The sequence below is a fragment of the Pteropus vampyrus genome, unplaced genomic scaffold (assembly GCF_000151845.1).
Source record: "Pteropus vampyrus isolate Shadow unplaced genomic scaffold, Pvam_2.0 Scaffold141, whole genome shotgun sequence".
NCBI lineage: Eukaryota > Metazoa > Chordata > Mammalia > Chiroptera > Pteropodidae > Pteropus > Pteropus vampyrus.
In genome coordinates, this window is record NW_011888922.1 from 4,616,794 (window position 1) to 4,634,269 (window position 17,476).

General features: G+C 37.7%; 1 protein-coding gene across 1 annotated transcript in view; it reads right to left on the reverse strand.

Moving 5' to 3' along the window:
* The window catches only part of RNF169 (ring finger protein 169), a 78,752-nt gene that overhangs the window by 25,550 nt on the left and 35,726 nt on the right, over window positions 1-17,476 (reverse strand). Inside the window, exons 4-5 of the mRNA XM_011368440.2 lie at window positions 11,704-11,850; window positions 5,416-5,534 (exon numbers count right to left, since the gene is read on the reverse strand). Of these exons, the coding sequence (XP_011366742.1) occupies window positions 5,416-5,534; window positions 11,704-11,850 (266 nt within the window). The remainder of the gene's footprint in view (window positions 1-5,415; window positions 5,535-11,703; window positions 11,851-17,476) is intronic.

Genomic DNA, 17,476 nt, shown 5'->3' on the forward strand with positions numbered 1-17,476 from the left:
TTCGAATCCTCCCCTTTTCAGTCATTGTTGTCTTATTTTGTCCCTATGTATACTAAACGTTCATTACTATCTTGCTGTAACAATTCACTTATTATTTAAGCTAAAATGCCCCGTTCTTAGTAAGGGTTGCACTCCTCTGCTTCTATTTGCCTGATAGTCATTTTATTCCTAGTTATCTATTTTTGTTGTTGTTGTTATTTTGTTTTAGGTGAGCTGACCCCTTTCAGTATTTCCTCTAGTGCAGGTCTTGTATTGGAGAATTTCCTCAATTTTTGTATGTCTGGAAAGGTCTTAATATCTCCTTCATATCTAAAGGATAGCTTAGCTGGATACGTTATTCTAGGCTGGTAGTTCCTTTCACTTAATAGTTTAAATATTTGATTCCATTCCTTTCTAGCTTGTAAGGTTTGTGCTGAGAAGTCTGATGATAATCTGATGGGTTTACCTTTATACGTTACCATTTTCTTCTCTCCCTGGCTGCCTTGAGAATTCTATCTTTGTTGATTTTTGATAACTTTAATACAATGTGTCTCGGTGAATGCCTTTTTAGGTAGAGATAATTGGGTGTTCTGTTGACTTCTTGATTCCAAGCTCCAGCTCATTCCTTAGATTTGGGAAATCCTCATCTACTATTTGTCTGAAAATGCTTTCTAGCCCTTGCTCCTTTTCCTCGCCTTCAGTAATGTCTATTATTCTTATGTTTCCTCTCCCGAAGGTATCAGCTAGTTCTTGTATTTCTCTTTCATTATTTTTCATTCTTTGGTTTCTTCTTCCTTCTGATGCATTTCTAGATTTCTGTCTTTGATATCACTGATCCTTTCCTCCATTTGGTCGACTCTTATTTCCCAAGCTTATTATTTCATTTTTCAACTCTTGCAGTGTGTTCTTCATCTCCAGTTCTATCTGGTTCTTTTTGAGGGTTTCAGTCTCCCTGCTCTGCTCATCTAGTTGTTTTTTCAATTCCTAAAATTGTTGATATGATTTGTTTTCAATCTCATTGAGTTTTTTTCAGAAGTACCATCCTAAATTTTGTCATTTAAGTCGCATATTTCTATGTAAGTTTATTTTGTCACCTTGGTTGTTCATGGTGTTTAATGGACTATTTCTCCACCTGGGCATTAATGGAAGTGTATTTATGCTGTTTTCCAGAAAGAAGGTTTATTACATAAAGGTCTGTCTGTAATCTGTTGCAAAGAAGGCGCTTTTCTTTTGGTTTCCAGTAGGTGGCATCTAAGCCTCTTGATCCCTGCTTTATATAATGCCTTAAAGTACCTGTGGTAGCTCTTATGTGCACATCCCACACTCAGACGTGCTGGTGTGCAGTTTGGGTGTTTTTTGTTGAGTTTTAGATGTTCCGCTTATTGTTGTTTCAAGGGGAGAGATCTGGGAATGTCTCTCACTCCGCCATGTTTTCTGTTGAAATTCAGCTCATTATCTGCTGGGAATTGAAATGTAGCTTACAGGGCTAGCAGCTTTTGCTGCAATTGGAAAGGCCATTCACAGCGATGGCTGCCCAGCTGTGAACACTTGGTCCTGCCTGAATCACTCAGAGCTAAGCTTAGCAGCAAGCCAATAACAGTGCCCTGGGCAGTCAGAAGGTTGGGTGGGGCGGGGTCTCAGAGAGATTGTGGCAGTCAGATCAATACGGCCTCAGTCTTGCTGCAAATTTGTAATTGTTGTGAGTTCTCACATAAGACCCAGGTCACAAAAAGACCAGCTGCTGTCTGAGACTGGCCCACAGGCCCTCGATAATCTGCTCAAGTTCGTGATGGTATCAGTGATCTGCCTACCCCTACCTATGAAGTATGGCTCACAGCACTGTCGCTTGCTAGGAATGGAAATGCAGCTTACAGGGCTGGCTGCTTTTGCTGAGATTGGAAAGGCCACTCACAGCGATGGCTGCCCAGCTGTGAACACTTAGTTCTGAATCACTCTGAGCTAAGCTTGGCGGCAAGCCAATAATACCTGCCTTGGGTAGTCTGCAGGTTGGGTAGGGCAGGGTCTCAGAGACAGTGGCTGTCAGGTGAAAACAGCCTCAGTCTTGCTGGAAATTTGGTGACTATTATAAGTTCCCACATAAAACCCAGGTCACAGCAAGACCAAGTGCTGTCTGGAACTGGCCCACAAGTCCTCGATTTCTGCCCAAGTTCGTGCTGGCAGCAGCAATCTGCCTGACTTTATCTCTGAAATGGGGCTCACAGCGCTGTCAGCTGTCACTGGGATTAGAAACTTTGCTCACGACAATGGCCACCCTGTTGTGAATACTTCACTCTCAATCACTCAGCTCAGGGCTTGGCGGCCAACCATAAACAGCTTCCCTCAGCAGTCTGCAGGTTAGGTGGGGTGGGCTGATCCCCTCAGACCAGCATCTCCTAATGGCTCTGTGGGAGGGGTCTGCACGATCAAGCTGGCATGTTCTATAGGGGGGCTGGACTAAGTCACAATGGTGGCTGCCTTTCCAGCCTTCTTTCTGACTCCAGTTAATGGAGACTTTTTCAGAGTGAATCCCGCGTGAGCCTCAGACCCACCGCTGATGTCCCAGGTGAGTGTCCGCAGGTCAGAAAACCTTTGCACGTGAGGATCCTTCAAAGGGACATCTAGGGGCTCAGTTACCTACTGTCTCACCCAGATGGCCAGAATCTCCTCTAGTTTCTACAATCAAAGTTATTGAAATCTCCTCTTCCCTGGGCTGGGGAGCCCGCAGATGAAACCAGGACCCCCCTCTCTCCTTCAGGATAGCCTCTGTATCCTCGCTCTCCCTCCCAGTGATCCTCCACCACCCGTGGATGCGGGTCCAGCCCAATTTGGGACTTTGCCCCTCCTACCGGCTTCGATGTGGCTCCTTTATGTTATCAGATGTAGGTGTTATGATCAGCTGGACTTCAGGTGATTCTTCATGTTGATTACTTTATAATTTGGTTGTAACTTCAGTGTGGTCCTGGGAGGAGACGAACCCTGCTTTTACCTAGTACTCCATCTTCCCCGTCTCCAATTTCTTTCAATTAACATATTTTGTGATTAACTTAGGAATGACCTAGGATTAACTATTATCTTAGCTGCCTTTTTAGAAGAAATTTCATTATCATAGGGCTGTAGATTTTCGTTAATAGTGCTGCAAAGCCCTCTTTGCTTTGAATTTTTCAAATGAAAATAGACTAAGCTGCTGGTTCATAGCAGATTCATAGCCTGAGTCTATTGATTGACTCCTAAAATAACCATCCTCAGGCCTACTTATTCTTATATCCACATTGTTGTGCAACCATCACTAAGTTAATTCTTTTTCAGTATATCCATATGCTACATCTCATTGTCAGCACCAGTAACTCCATATCATTCTCCTAAATATCATTTGCAACTGGAACTTAATATTTTCTTATCTAAGGAAGAAAATATGTTGACTAAATAAAAGATGCAATTCACACTATTACCATAATAGATTTTCCAGCCTGAGGTTTCCATGATATCAGCAAACTATTTCCTACTAACCAAATACAATTGTTTTAATAACTGTACTAATAACTGAACTCAGCCCACAACCTTGGATATTTGGGAAAAAATACTAAAATCTAGAAATGTGTAATAGTAATCATAATTTTTTACAGTAAAATGTTGAGTTTTTTCCTATAAATTAGTTCCACTGTGGCTCAATAGGATAAGGGCAAGGATGGGTCAAAGAACAAGAAGATATATAGATACATAGATATATATATCTGTAACATATATATTACAGGTAATCCAGAGCTGCACATAATCAAAAGCACATCCCATTGTATAGGCTTTATGTTTTACCCTTTAGAGAAGAGTTTTCTAAGTTTCTTGATAGGCAAGTCCGAGTAATAATATATTAACGTGTTACCAACTTTAAAAGAATGAATGACAAGGGTAAAGACTGGAATTGGTCATAAGTAATTCACCTGATTAATATCCACTCCAGCTAATTAGGGCAATTTGGTTTTGGCATATTCGGATTGTAATAAAATTTTCCTTCTTTCCAAGTCATTCCAAATTATGAAATATTAACTAATCACAGGTTGCTTAAAGCAACATTTATCTGTTTCAGGAAGTATTTGCTGTGACTTGTTTGGAAGAATGATATGATCTTTTTCTCTTTTTGGTAGCTCCCTCTTATAATCATTAAAATATGCCTGCTATTAATGGGGGGAATCCATATACACAATCAGGAGCTGACAATTCTTAGTCAAGTGATCTTTTTAATTTTAGAGGGCATCTACAGCTCAAGCTCATGTGCACAAAGCAAGAGTTTCCTCTTCACCATAAATGTAAAGTACACTGGCTTACACCTTATTGGGTCCTGATTATATCAGTCAAGCCTAAGTGGTGAAAATACAGTGTCCATTCAACCAAATGCTAAATGAGTGAATAAATATTTCAGGAAAGGGCATTCCTGGAAAGAGTTACCATTGCCTAGAGGAGAGAGCTTTAAGGGAAAGGTGGAGGGGGTGGGAGGTAGGTTGTGAATTTTATTCTAAGAAATAACAGGAAATTGGACTGCTCAAAAAGAATATATACCAAAAAAGGATTCAGATACAAAAACTACAATAGTATATACTTCATAACATTATTAAACTTGGTAGCTGTTTTGGTCACAGTGATTAGTGACTAGCTACAAACCAGAAGAGAAAAAGAGTCCAGGTATATGTGCATAGGGGCAGCACTATTTCACAGTGCTGCTGGGAAAGAAGAGAGGGACCCTAGAAATGAGAGTGAGCAATATCAGCTATAAACAAAAATGGTAATGAAATAGGATAAAGATTGTCTTGAATCATCTTTATATTGAAACAGCATGGCACATAGTAGCTGTTTACAAAACGTCTGTTTAATGATTGCTTCCTTCCTACCTTTTTCTATTACTCCTTCCTTTCCTTTCATTTAGCCCTTTATTTTCCCCAATAATCCAACATCCAGTCCACTTCCTCTCCTTCCCAAAGCCTGCAAAATCTAAAGGATCAAGAGGTTCCTTGGCAAAGGTCTTAAAAACTTTTCAGTTTGCCCTCTTGAAACCCATCGAGATATATTTTAGTTCAAGGCACTGAAAATAAAATCAACTTTGGCTTCACTTCCTAAGAGAAAAAAGTCCACAGAGAGAACCCATGGATATTGTCAGCTGAGAAAAGCCTTATTGGTTCCTCCCAGGATGGAAAGTTCACACTTTGCAGCCGAGCAGTTAGCACAGTCTTACCCTGAAGATACCAGAAATGGGTAAAATTTACTTTTCTTTAAAAATTCAGGTCAGCCTCTTGTCCCTAATCCATATTTGAAAACCAATTCCCACTTCTTTTCTACACTCCTACTTCCCCCAAAATAGCTACGACAAATACTTTTGCTCCCCCAGTCCCTTTTGTCTTACCCCCCAAAACGAAAGAACCCTGACTGAATTCAGTATCAGTCTCTTACCCTGCCAGGAAAGCTAAGGAGTAGGAGTTGTTCTTGGAAACAAATGCCGAGCGATGCGTCTGTGTCATCTTGCCTCGGGAAGGTTCTTCATTCTCGGAATCTGAGAGACGTGCAGGACACTGGCAGGAGACAAGGAAGACAACACTGTCCATTTGGGGTTGCCATTCAGTTTCTCATAGTTATTGTTTCAAATCTGTCATATGTCATTTCTGTCTGAGCTCTAATCTATATTTCCAATTGCTTCCTGGAGATCCCAATCTAGATATCCCAAATGTAGCTCAAACTTAATATGTCCAAAACCAAACTCACCATTAATCTTCTCTAAGCCCCACTACCAAGCCAACTAGAAGCCTCAATGCTATCTATTACTTTCCCTTTCTTTCAAATCATAACAACATTGTATAGAGGTTTTGAGTGCCCTAACACTTTAAATATTTTATTTCATTTATTCTATATCAGCTCTATAGAGTTCATATAGACAGAAAGATTACCTGTCTTAAAGATGACAAACTGAGGCACAGAGTAGTTAATTTGCCTAAGATTGTAGAGTTAATAAGTAGATAATGCTGGTACTTAAATACAGAGCATCTGTCTCCAAATTGCCTCCATGCTATTTCCACTATACTTCATCCTATTGCTAAAATATCTCTCAGATCTAACTCTCCCCATGTATACTCATTGCCTTTGTCATTGCCTTTCCTAAGATTCTCATCATCTTCTGCCTGAGCTATTACAATAAGCTACTTACTAGTCTCGCTCTCTTCAGCCTTTCTTCCCCATACCATCCATACTCTCAAGCACAGATAGAATCCAGCTTCAGGATAAAGACTAAACACCTCAGCATAATACAATAACCTTCAAAACTAGATTCAGCCTTCTTTCGTGGTTTTTCTCACACCAGTTCCCACACAGGGAACTCCTTGAGCTCTAGTACAATCAAACTACTTTCTACTCTTCACATCAGAGTCTTTCAAAACTTCTATTCTTATGGCCATGCTAGTCCCTTTGCCCAATATTCCCCTTCCACATTCTCTGCCTATAAACTACTCATTGGCCTTTCAGAAGCATCTTAAATGTCAGTTTCTCTGCAAGGGCTTCCACATACCCCTAGAGTCAGCTTTTTCCATCATGTTGATATTCATTTACTTTCATTTTATTTCAGAGTCTCTTTCTGAGTCTTTCAATTTATATTTGAAGTTTCTTTTACATGTGCACTTAGAAAAGAAGTCTGGAAGGATATTTACTAAAATGTTTACAGGGGTTATCTCTAGGTTGTGGGATGATGACAAGCAATTTTTCACTTTCTGCTTTATATTCTTTGGTATGACTGTAATTTTTATACCAAACTGTTTTCCAATAATTCAAATTATTGTTATTAATTTTACCATAACAAATCATAATTTAAATATTGTGCCCATTTTATCTCCATTCTGAGTAGATAACAACAAGGGATAATCTCTGATTCTGGAATAAGCACTTTCCTTTCTCCATTTGAATTCAACTTGATAAACATGTATCAAACACTTGTGATATGCAAAGTACTATAGGTAATTTTTAAATAAGTAAAACATTTCCTATATTCAGGAAACTTATAAATCTAGTAGAGATATACAAACACACAACCACATGTAAAGGAAAATAAGTCCTATAAAGTTACTTTTTACTTTGGGAGAGGGAAGCTGGGAGGGAAGAGTAGATGACTAGAGTAGAGAAACAAATGAGGAATCCCTATGGGTTCCAGGAAGGTGACAGATTTTGAACTAAATGGAGAAAGATAAATAGCTTTTCAACAGGAAAGTCGGGTAGCATTTCAGTGAGATGAAATTTGCTCTCAATGAGAGAGAGCAAAGACTCAAGGAAGGAAAATATAGAATATATATTTGGGGGAAAGCAGACAGCTCCATTCCTTAGAATGTAAGCAAGGATGGAAATATAAGCTAGAATAATACTAAAGACCTGAATATTGGGGGTAAAAAGTTCTCATTTAATTCCAGAGGTAATAGGGAGTCATTGAGGTTTGAGGGGCAAGAGTAAAATAATCAGTTCATCTGTAAGCATAATACTGTCTCTATAAAATATAACCCTTTAGCTGGCTTCCCATTGAAGTCTACTTGAGCTTCTCTTTGGTCCCAATTTGAATGTAGCCTTGGCAAAAATAAATGAAATTATTTGTTCAACACCAACAGCAAAATTAGAGCCATTTAAAAGTCCTTAAGAATATAAAAGAAAACAGAAAAGGTGAAAATGACAAAAATCTAAAACTTGAAGTGTTCATAGATCAGATTTTATTCAGTGTGTTTCTGCATAAAAAATTTTGCCTAACTGGCTATTACCAAAAAAAATAAGTCTGAGAATTTGCACATCCTAATTCTTTTTAGTATTAATATTAGGTTGATGCAGTAGATTTGTTTCAAAGATGGTAGTGGCGAAGGAAGAAATCATTAGAGCAATTTCCCAGTTTGACATGAATTAATACTAGAGATCATTTCCTGGAGGAAACCTGGATCTGGCAAGGCCCCAAACAGTTTCTTTCTATCAAAAAACCATAGTGAAGGGATAATCTTGCTTCTGAGTTGTTTTGCCTGGTGGCTCTAATAGACAGGCCTGCAGGGTGGAAGTCAGAGGCAGAATTGCAGTCTTTAGAGACCACAGACCATAGATGGGGCTGTTAGACAGAAGACATACTATATGCATGAGACTATCATGTATTTCATGCTTGACTTCCTAGCTAAATATACTCTGGGAGCAGTCTTTCCTTTTCCAGTTCCCAATGAACATAGCATTAAGAGCATATAAGCATTTCAAGTTTGTTAATCTTTTAAAAGGCTGAAACCCTATAAAACACAAGTGGTTATTTTTAATTAACAAAAATTATTGTTATTATAACTGGAATCAAAAAGCCCCACATGTCTGTTGACAATCAGCAAATATTAACTCAAGAAAGCTTAAATAACATAAAATTTTGAAATTCAGGAAAAATGCTTTTGCAAAGAAGCACAGAGAAATTAAGAAACCTGGCCAAAGTTATACAGTCTGTTTTAACACTGGGACCTGTTTAAGAGGCTGACTTATAATCCAGAGATTTTTTTTTTCCCTCTCCTGCTATGTTGTTTGTGTACACATACAGTAAAACTTTATTAATTCTGGCTAATTAGCTAACTAAAATACTAACAAGCCTGAATCACAAAATATTTTAAAAGATATGACTTTAATGATATGTTAAGTACATTCAGCAAGCACTAAAAGATGTGCAATCCAATATGACTTACTAAAGAAGAAAAAACTAAATTGTAATTACCCATTTGGCTAACCAGTGGACCCTGAAAAAGTGCTTTTGTATGTAGGTTAAATATACCACTTATTTTGCTTGCTAAATAATTTAAAAATTCGGGTAAGGGGAGACTGGGAAAAATGGCATAGATGATAAGAGGCTTTGTTCATCTTGTCTTGCGACCACATCAAAGTTATGACAGAAACACGGAGCAAACAGTAAGCAGAGTCACCTGGGGTCTAGATGAACAGAAATCCTACAACTAGGGAGAGAAATAAGAAATTACTCTGCAATGGTAGAAGGTAGGAGGGGGCAAAGACACGAGGCTGCCTGGTCCTGAGGAGCTGAGTGGGACAACGGCTATGGCAGCTGCAGGAGCTTGTTAAAGGGGCCATGTCCACGAGTGGACTTTTAGACCTGCTTGCTCTGAGCACCAGCGCCGGGTTGGCTGCTTGTGGGGCACCAGGGGCTTACAGGGGAACACTGAGTTGTTGGAGTGAGGGCCTGAGTTGAGGCTTCTGCTGGAGGTATCCATTGTTCCTCTGTTAAGCCTTCTGTGCTCCCAGCCTGTAGAGGCAGCGCCGCCATAGCTGAGACATCATCAAACTGGATAACAGAGGTCACTCCGCCTCCCCCAACTCACTGCCCCACCCAAGCCACATCCAGTGTATCCTCGGAGAGTCCTGTGTCCCTTGCTGAGGAGCTCCAAGACCCACACTGGTGGCAGCTGACCTCGGTTTCTGGAGTGGCTTCTTGAGGCAACTATAAATACAGTATCTGTGGACGGCTTGCTGAATCTTAACAGGTGGCCCCAGAGGGACACATGCCGGGGCTAAACTTGGCCTGTAGCTGAACCCCTCTCAGGACCGTGCCACTGGGCATGTATTACACAAAGCCACGCTAATAAGACCGGGAGACTTAGGAGCTTTGCTTAGTACATAGAAACAGACACGAAAGGCAGCCAAAATGGGAAGACAGAGAGGCAGAACCTACATGAAAGAACAGAGCTCCAGGGAAAATGGAGTCAAGCAATCTAACAGATGCAGAGTTCAAAACACTGGTTATAAGGATGCTTAATGAACTTAGGGTAAGAGTAGATGAACTCAGTGAGAACTTTAACATAAAAAACATAAAAATGGAAATTATAAAAGGGAACCAGTCAAAAATAATGAATACATTATCTGAGATGATGTGTATATTAGAGGGAATTGACAGTGGATGAAGAAGAGGACTGAACCACCAACACAGATGGGGAAGCCAAGGACACTCAATCAGAATGGCAAGAAAAAAGCCAAGATTAAAATAATTATTTAAGGAACCTAAGAGACAGAATTAAATGTGACAACATCTGTGTCATAGGGGTACTTGAAAGAGAAGAGGGAGAACAAGAAGTTAAAAATCTATTTGAAGGAGTAATGATGGAAAACTTCCCCAACATGGTGAAGGAAATAGATACACAACCCCTGAAAGCTCAGAGAGTCCCCCAAAAGAGGAACCCAAAGAGGCCCCCATACCAAGACACATCATAATTAAAATGCCAAAGGTTTAAATACAAAGAGAATCTTAAAAGCAGCAAGAGAAAAGCAGTTATCTACAAGGGAGCACTCAGGAGACTGGTAGCTGATTTCTCGAAAGAAACTTTGCAGGAAGGGCTTGGCACAAAATATTCAAAGTGATGAAAACCTTGGATCTACAACCAAAAATACTTTACCCAGCAAAGCTATCACTTAAGAGTCAAAGGACAGATAGAGAACTTCCTAGACCAAAAAAAAAAAAAAAAAAGCTAAAGGAATTCATCAACCCCAAGCCAGTATTACAGGAAATGTTGGAGAGACTTCTTTAAGAAGAAAAAACATGTATCGAAAACATGAATAAAGAATGATAATAACTACATATCAATGAACAAGTAGCTCAAATAGAAAAGAATGAAGTGCTCCAAACAAAGGATAGGGTGGCTGAATGGCTAAGAAAACAAGACCCTGACACACGCAACCTACAAGAGACTTCAGATTAAAAGACACACACAGACTAAAAAGAGAGGGATGGAAAAAGACATTGCCTTGACGGACCTAGAGGGTATTGTGGTGAATGGAGTAAATCTGATAGAGAAAGACAAATACCACATGATTTCATGTGTGTGTGGAATCAAAACTAAATAAAAAACAACAAAAACAAACTCATAGTGGCTATTATACGGGAGGGGGATTGGAGGGACGGTGAAAAGGGGCAAAGAGATTAAGAAGTACAAACAGATAGTTACAAAATAGTCATGGAGATAAAAAGTGTAGCATAAGGAAAATAGTCAATAATGTAAGTAAGGGGGAAGAAGGGTACCTAATTTAGTGGGGTGATTACTCTGAGTTATATAGATCTCTAAGTACTATGCTATACAACTGAAACTAATGTATTATATACCAACTATAATTGAAAAAAAAAAACTCATTGAATTGTACAATGTAAATATGAGGAACTAATTGTCTATTGTATTTCAATAAAGCTGGGGGGGTGGGGAAAATTCAGGCAAGATTTTGCCCAATTAGAAGTCTAATTAGGTTAAATTTAAATGAAGTATCTAATATAATATAATCTAATACCTTATGTCTAGCACTGTGCTGCTTAGGGCATGATAAAAAATAAAGGGAAGTAAAACAAGATTTAAGGAAACTTAGTAAAGGATATAAGACATACAAAATTCAAATGTCAAATGACAACACATTAAGTCAAAATGACAATATACATATAAAACTTACCACAAGTAGTAGACTATACCAGGTTTCTCCTCTCACCTTTTCCCCTTACTCTTACTCTTTCCACATAAGCCTCATTGTCCCTTTTGTAAATTATTTTCTCCAGCTCTCATCTGGACACTAAGATCCTCATTATTCTTCAGCTGCATAGTCAAATGACTGTTACTGGTCTCATATCATAGTTCGCCAGCATAGGTTTTTCAGATCCATGTCACTTGGGCTAATGGCTGATTTTGAGGCAGATGTCCATCAAAAAGGTGATCTACTTACACGCTCCAGATTTGTTTTCAGTACTAGTGGCTCATCTCTTTTTTTCTGTTCATCCATTTTCCTTTTCCCGGTTTCTGTATCCTCTGGTAACAGTTTGTGGATATGATCTTCAGAGGTTTTCTCCTCTTGTAGCTTTTCTTCTTTCAGCTAAAAATACAAATCACACAAAGACAGAGTTTTAGGTGACTATAGACTTAAAAACATCTTTTACTCAGTGGTCTATTAGAATAAACAGATCACATGGCAGTTTTGATAACATTTTCCTTATTTGCTATAAAGCCCTCTTAATTTTTAATGAGTCTTTTACTTGACTCTTGCCAAACATGCTTCATGGCCTAAGATTTAACTGCTTTGCATTCTTGAGCAATGTGAAACCATAAAAACTAAGATAATACACAATCAAAAAATAAGGTTTATTCACTTTGCCAAAAAAGGCTGAACCTAAAAATTTTCTTATTCCCATAAACCAGATATAAATTTACTGGACCAGGAGAACAGCAGAGATGTAGGCCAAAGAGGGCCAGAGAAGTTTGGCTAGGCAAGACAGGTCTTTATGCCAGGAGCAACAGAAAAAATGACTTCTCACAGTCTTATAATTTATGCTATTATCCTGTGGTCCAAAGAATAGGTCAAGATTATATGACCTACAAATAAATGTAAGGCAGAGGCATATGCTCCTCATTTGGGGAAGGTAGCATGTCATGAAAATAAGATAGGCTTTGCAATTAAACCTGGGTTCTAGTGGTCCTGTCACTTATTTATCAGCTATATGATCTTTGGCAAATGAACCATCAAATGCTCACCTACAAAACAGGAATAATGCTAATTACTTTGCAGATACTGTTATAAGTAAATGATAATTAATTACTTAGTGTATTAATGTCTTGCTGTGTACTTACAATACATCAAGAATTTCCTGATCATTTATTCTCTTTACTGCCCAGGGTTTTAGTGAGATTTAAATGACATAATGTATATCAAAGCAATTTCAGGGTTTTAATCATACTTGCCAAAAATAAAGCTAAAGAATAAATATTTTCATTGGCTCTTGCCGCAGGGTTAAAAAAACAAAACAGTAACAATATTTAGTCTTATCTTTCCAATTACTATAGGTCTGATTCCTGCAAGCCTGAACTAGTCCTTAACACATCGAGTCTAGTAAGAGGTTATGAATAGTTAAAGAACACCATACACAGTGTTCTGTCAGGGAGAGATTCAAATGAAATAAGGTACTTCCAACTCTGCCCAAGTCAAACAACACAAGAGGAACAAAAGCAAATACATACATAGCCAGGGAGAAAGCAAACCTGAAGTCTATACTGACTACCCACATGAAAGATCAGTGCTTTCTAATGATCTTATATGAGAAATTCTTGTTCAACAACTTGACTGAAGGGCATTTCACTTTTAGAGGATAGAGAAGTAGAGTGGCATAAAAGAGAACAAGTTTTAGCATTATAATATTTGTATCATTTACTGAACTCTGTGAGATTCATCCACATAAACCGTTTGTTCTTTCTCATTGTTTTACAGTATTCCATTTTTGACTACAAAATTTAACCATTCTATTGCTAATGGAAGTTTGAGTAGTTGCTAATTTTTGGCTATTTATACATAAACTGCTATGAACATCTTTGAATATGTATCATGATACACATACTGTCTGTGGAGTATATTCTAGAAGAGAAACTGTTTAGTCAAAAGGTATGGATGGGTACACTGCCATAGTTTTCTGAACTGGTTGTACAAATTACACTCCTACCCCGCAGTTAGCAAAATGACAGCTGCTCTCAGCCTTGTTAAACAACGCTCAGTACTATTTGTTTTTTTCAGGCATTCCAGTGAGTGTATATTGGTACTGCATTATGACTTCAATTTGCATTTCTCTTCTGACTAAAGATGTAGAACAGCATTTTGTATGTTTACTATTTGGAAATCCTCTTTTGTGAAGTACCCATTCACATAGTTCCCCTTTTTTCTTTTAGGTATTTGGGTTTTTTCCCTAATAATTTGTAGGAGTTATTTATATTTTTTTGGATTTGAAGCAATTTTCCAAAAAAAAAGTATAAATATATATACATAAAGCAGTCTTCCGTTATCTGCGATTTCGCTTTCTGCAGTTTCATTTACCTGCAGTCAGTCATGATCTGAAAATAGTTAATGGAAAGTTCCAGAAATAAACAATTCATAAGTTTTAAATTTTGTGTGGTTCTGAGTCACATGATGAAATCTTGCACGGTCCTCCTCCATCTCACCCTAGGACATGAATCATCCCTTTGTCCAGCAAATCCATGTGGTACATTCCCCACCTGTTTGTTAGTCACTGAGTAGCCATCTTGGTTATCAGATTGACTGTTGTATCACAGCGCTCATGTTCAAGTAACTCTTATTTTATTGTTATAATTACTCTTATTGTGCCTAATTTACAAGTTAAACTTTAGGAAAAAACATAGTATATATAGGGTTCAGTCCTATCTACTGTTTCAGGCATTTACTGGGGGTCTTAGAACATATCTTCCACAAATAAGGGAGGACTATTGCACAAGATATGTGTGTGTGTGTGTGTGTGTGTATGTGTGTGCGCGCGCGCGCGCGCATATAAATTTTTCCCCTCACACATAGTAGCTTACCTTTGTCACTCTTTTAATAGTATTCTTTGAAGACAAGGAGTCTCAGGTTTTAATGCAGTTTAATGTTAGTGCTTTTTATATCCTGTTTAAGAAATCTTTAAGGAGCTTATTATTTGACCTTTCACATTTAGATCGACAATCCACTTAGAATTGATTTTTTAAAATCAACTTATGTGAAAGCATAGTCTATATATGATAAAATGCACACATATGGAATGTACAGCTCAATGAGTTTTGACAAATGTAACCATCTCCGTAATCAAAATAGAGAACATTTTTGCCACCCAAGAAAGACCTTTGCAGGCCACAAGCGATCAATCACCCTTCCCACTGCCCCAGGCAACCCCTAATCTGATGACTATGACACCTTAGATTAGTTTTGCCTATATAACATCATACAGCGTATATTCCTTTATGTTGGCTTAATTCACTCAGCATATTTTTGAAATTCATCCATGCTACTGCGTTTGTCATTAAGACATTCTTTTTATGGATGAGTTATATTCCATTGTATGAATGAACTACAATTCGTTTATCCATTCAAGTGCTGGACATTTGGGTTTTATTTAGTTTGGGGCTATTATGAATAAAGCTGCTATGAACATTCATGTCTTTTTGTGGACAGATGTTTTTATTTTGCTTGAAATAGCTACAAGTGGAATTGCTGAATCATAAAGTATATGTTTAAATTTACAAAGCAACTGCCTAAATGTTTCCCATGGCGGTTATACTAAACACTTTACCAGCATACCTCAGAGATACAGTGGGTTCGGTCCCAGACCACCACAATAAAGCGAGTTTTGTGATACTTGCTTTATGTTTTTTGCTGGTAGAGAATCTTGCTTTCAATTTTTAAAAAAGGCAACATCTGTTAAGGGCAATAAAATGTAGCGCAATAAAAATGAGGTATGCGTGGTATACTCCCACTAGCAATGCATGAGAATTTCAGGTAATTCACATTTTCATATCATTCTCACACTTGGAATTGTTAGCCTTTTAATTTTAGCCAATCTAGAGTGTGTAAGGTGGATTTAATAAGTATTTCCCTGCTGGCTAATTGTGTTGAGCATCCTTTCATGTGCTTATTAGTAGCATATCTTTTGTGAAATACCTGTTCAAACCTTTTACTCTATTTTTGTTACTAAGTGCAAGAGTTATATAAAATCTGGATACAAGTCCATTGTTAGATATCCATTTTGAGAGCAGTTCTCCCTTGTCTTTGCCTTTTTACTTCCTTAATGAGTGGAAGTTTATAACATTGATGAAGTCTAATATATATATATATTTTTTTTTCTATTAGGATTTTTTTGTGTTCCTGTCTAGAAAATCTTTGCTTACCCTAAGATAAAAATGTTTTTCTACCAGAAGTAAACCCATATTTATATGGGCAAATAATTTTCGACAAAAAAAAAAGCCAAAAACGTACAGTGGAGAAAGGAAAGCCTCTTCAATAAATGGTGCTGGGAAAACTGGAAAGCCACCTGCAAAAGAATGAAACTAGACTGTTGTCTATCACCACACACCAAAATTAACTCAAAATGGATTAAGGACCTGACTATAAGACCTGAAACAATAAGATGCATAGAAGAAAACATAGGAAGGAAACTCAAAGACCTCGGACTTAAAGAAGATTTTATGAATTTGACCTCAAAGGCAAGGGAAGTAAAAGCAAAAATAAATGAACGGGACTATATCAAACTAAAAAAGCTTCTGCTCAGCGCAAAAGAAATTGTCAACAAAGTAAAGAGACAACCATATGAATGGGAAAATATATCTGCAACCAATACCTCCGATAAGGGCCTAATATCCAAAATATACAAAGAACTCATACGATTCAATAACAAAAAAACAAACAATCCAACCCAAAAGTGGGCAGAGGACCTGAACAGACACTTCTCCCCAGAGAACATACAAATGGCCGACAAATATATAAAAAAGATGTTCAACATCCCTAGCTGTTAGGGAAATGCAAATCAAAACCACAATGAGATACCATCTCACATCTGTTAGAATAGCTATAATCAAAAGGACAAGTAATAACAAATGCTGGAGAGGATATGGAGAAAAAAGAACCCTCATACACTGCTGGTGAGACTGCAAATTGGTACAGCCACTATGGAAAACAGTATGGAAGTTCCTCAAAAAGCTAAGAATTGATCTACCATATGATCCAGCAATCCTTCTACTGGATACTTATCCCAAAGACTTGAAAACTCATATCTGAAAAGATATTTGCACACTGAGGTTCATAGCGGCATTATTCACAGTGGCCAGGACATGGAAGCAACCAAAGTGTCCTATGATATATAACTGGCTGAAGAGGCTGTGGTACATATATACAATGGAATATTATTACTCAGCCATAAGAAGAGATGAAATACTGCCATTTGCAACAACATGGATGGACCTTGAATTAATCATGCTAAGCAAAATAAGCCAGATAGAAAAAGTTGAAAATCACATATCACTTATATGTGGGATATAAACCTAAAAGCAACAAATGAACAGGACGAACAAAGAGACTTATGAACATGGACAATGGACTAGAAGTTATCAGAGGGTGTGTTGGGGGGGGCAGATGGGGGAGAAATTTAAATCATTTCTTCACTTAAAAAAAATGTTTTTCTTCTGTTTTCTTCTGCAGTTTTAGCTTTTAAGTTTAGTCTATACTGTATAAAAGTGTAGAGATCAAGATTCACTTTTACTTATTCATAAGATACAGATTATTCCAGCACCACAGTTGAGAAGACTATTCTTTTGCCACTGAATTACTTTTGTGCCTTTGTGAACATTGACTATATATGAGTGGGTCTGTTCCAGGACTATATTCCATTGGTCTACATGCCTTTTCCTTATACCAATACCATGCTATCTTGATGACTAGGATTTTATAAGTCTTGGAATCAGCTAATAAAGTCTTCCAATAATAACAGCCATAATTTGCAGACGATATAATCCTCCATGTAGAAAATCGACTATCTCCTACCAAAAAAAGCCACTTAGAACTACTAAATGAGTTTAGCAAGGTTGTAGGATAGAATATCAAAATATAAAAATCAACTGTACTTTTATATACTTGCATGAACAATTAGAAATTGAAAAAAATGTTAATGCCATTTATAGTAACATCCAAAAATGTGAAA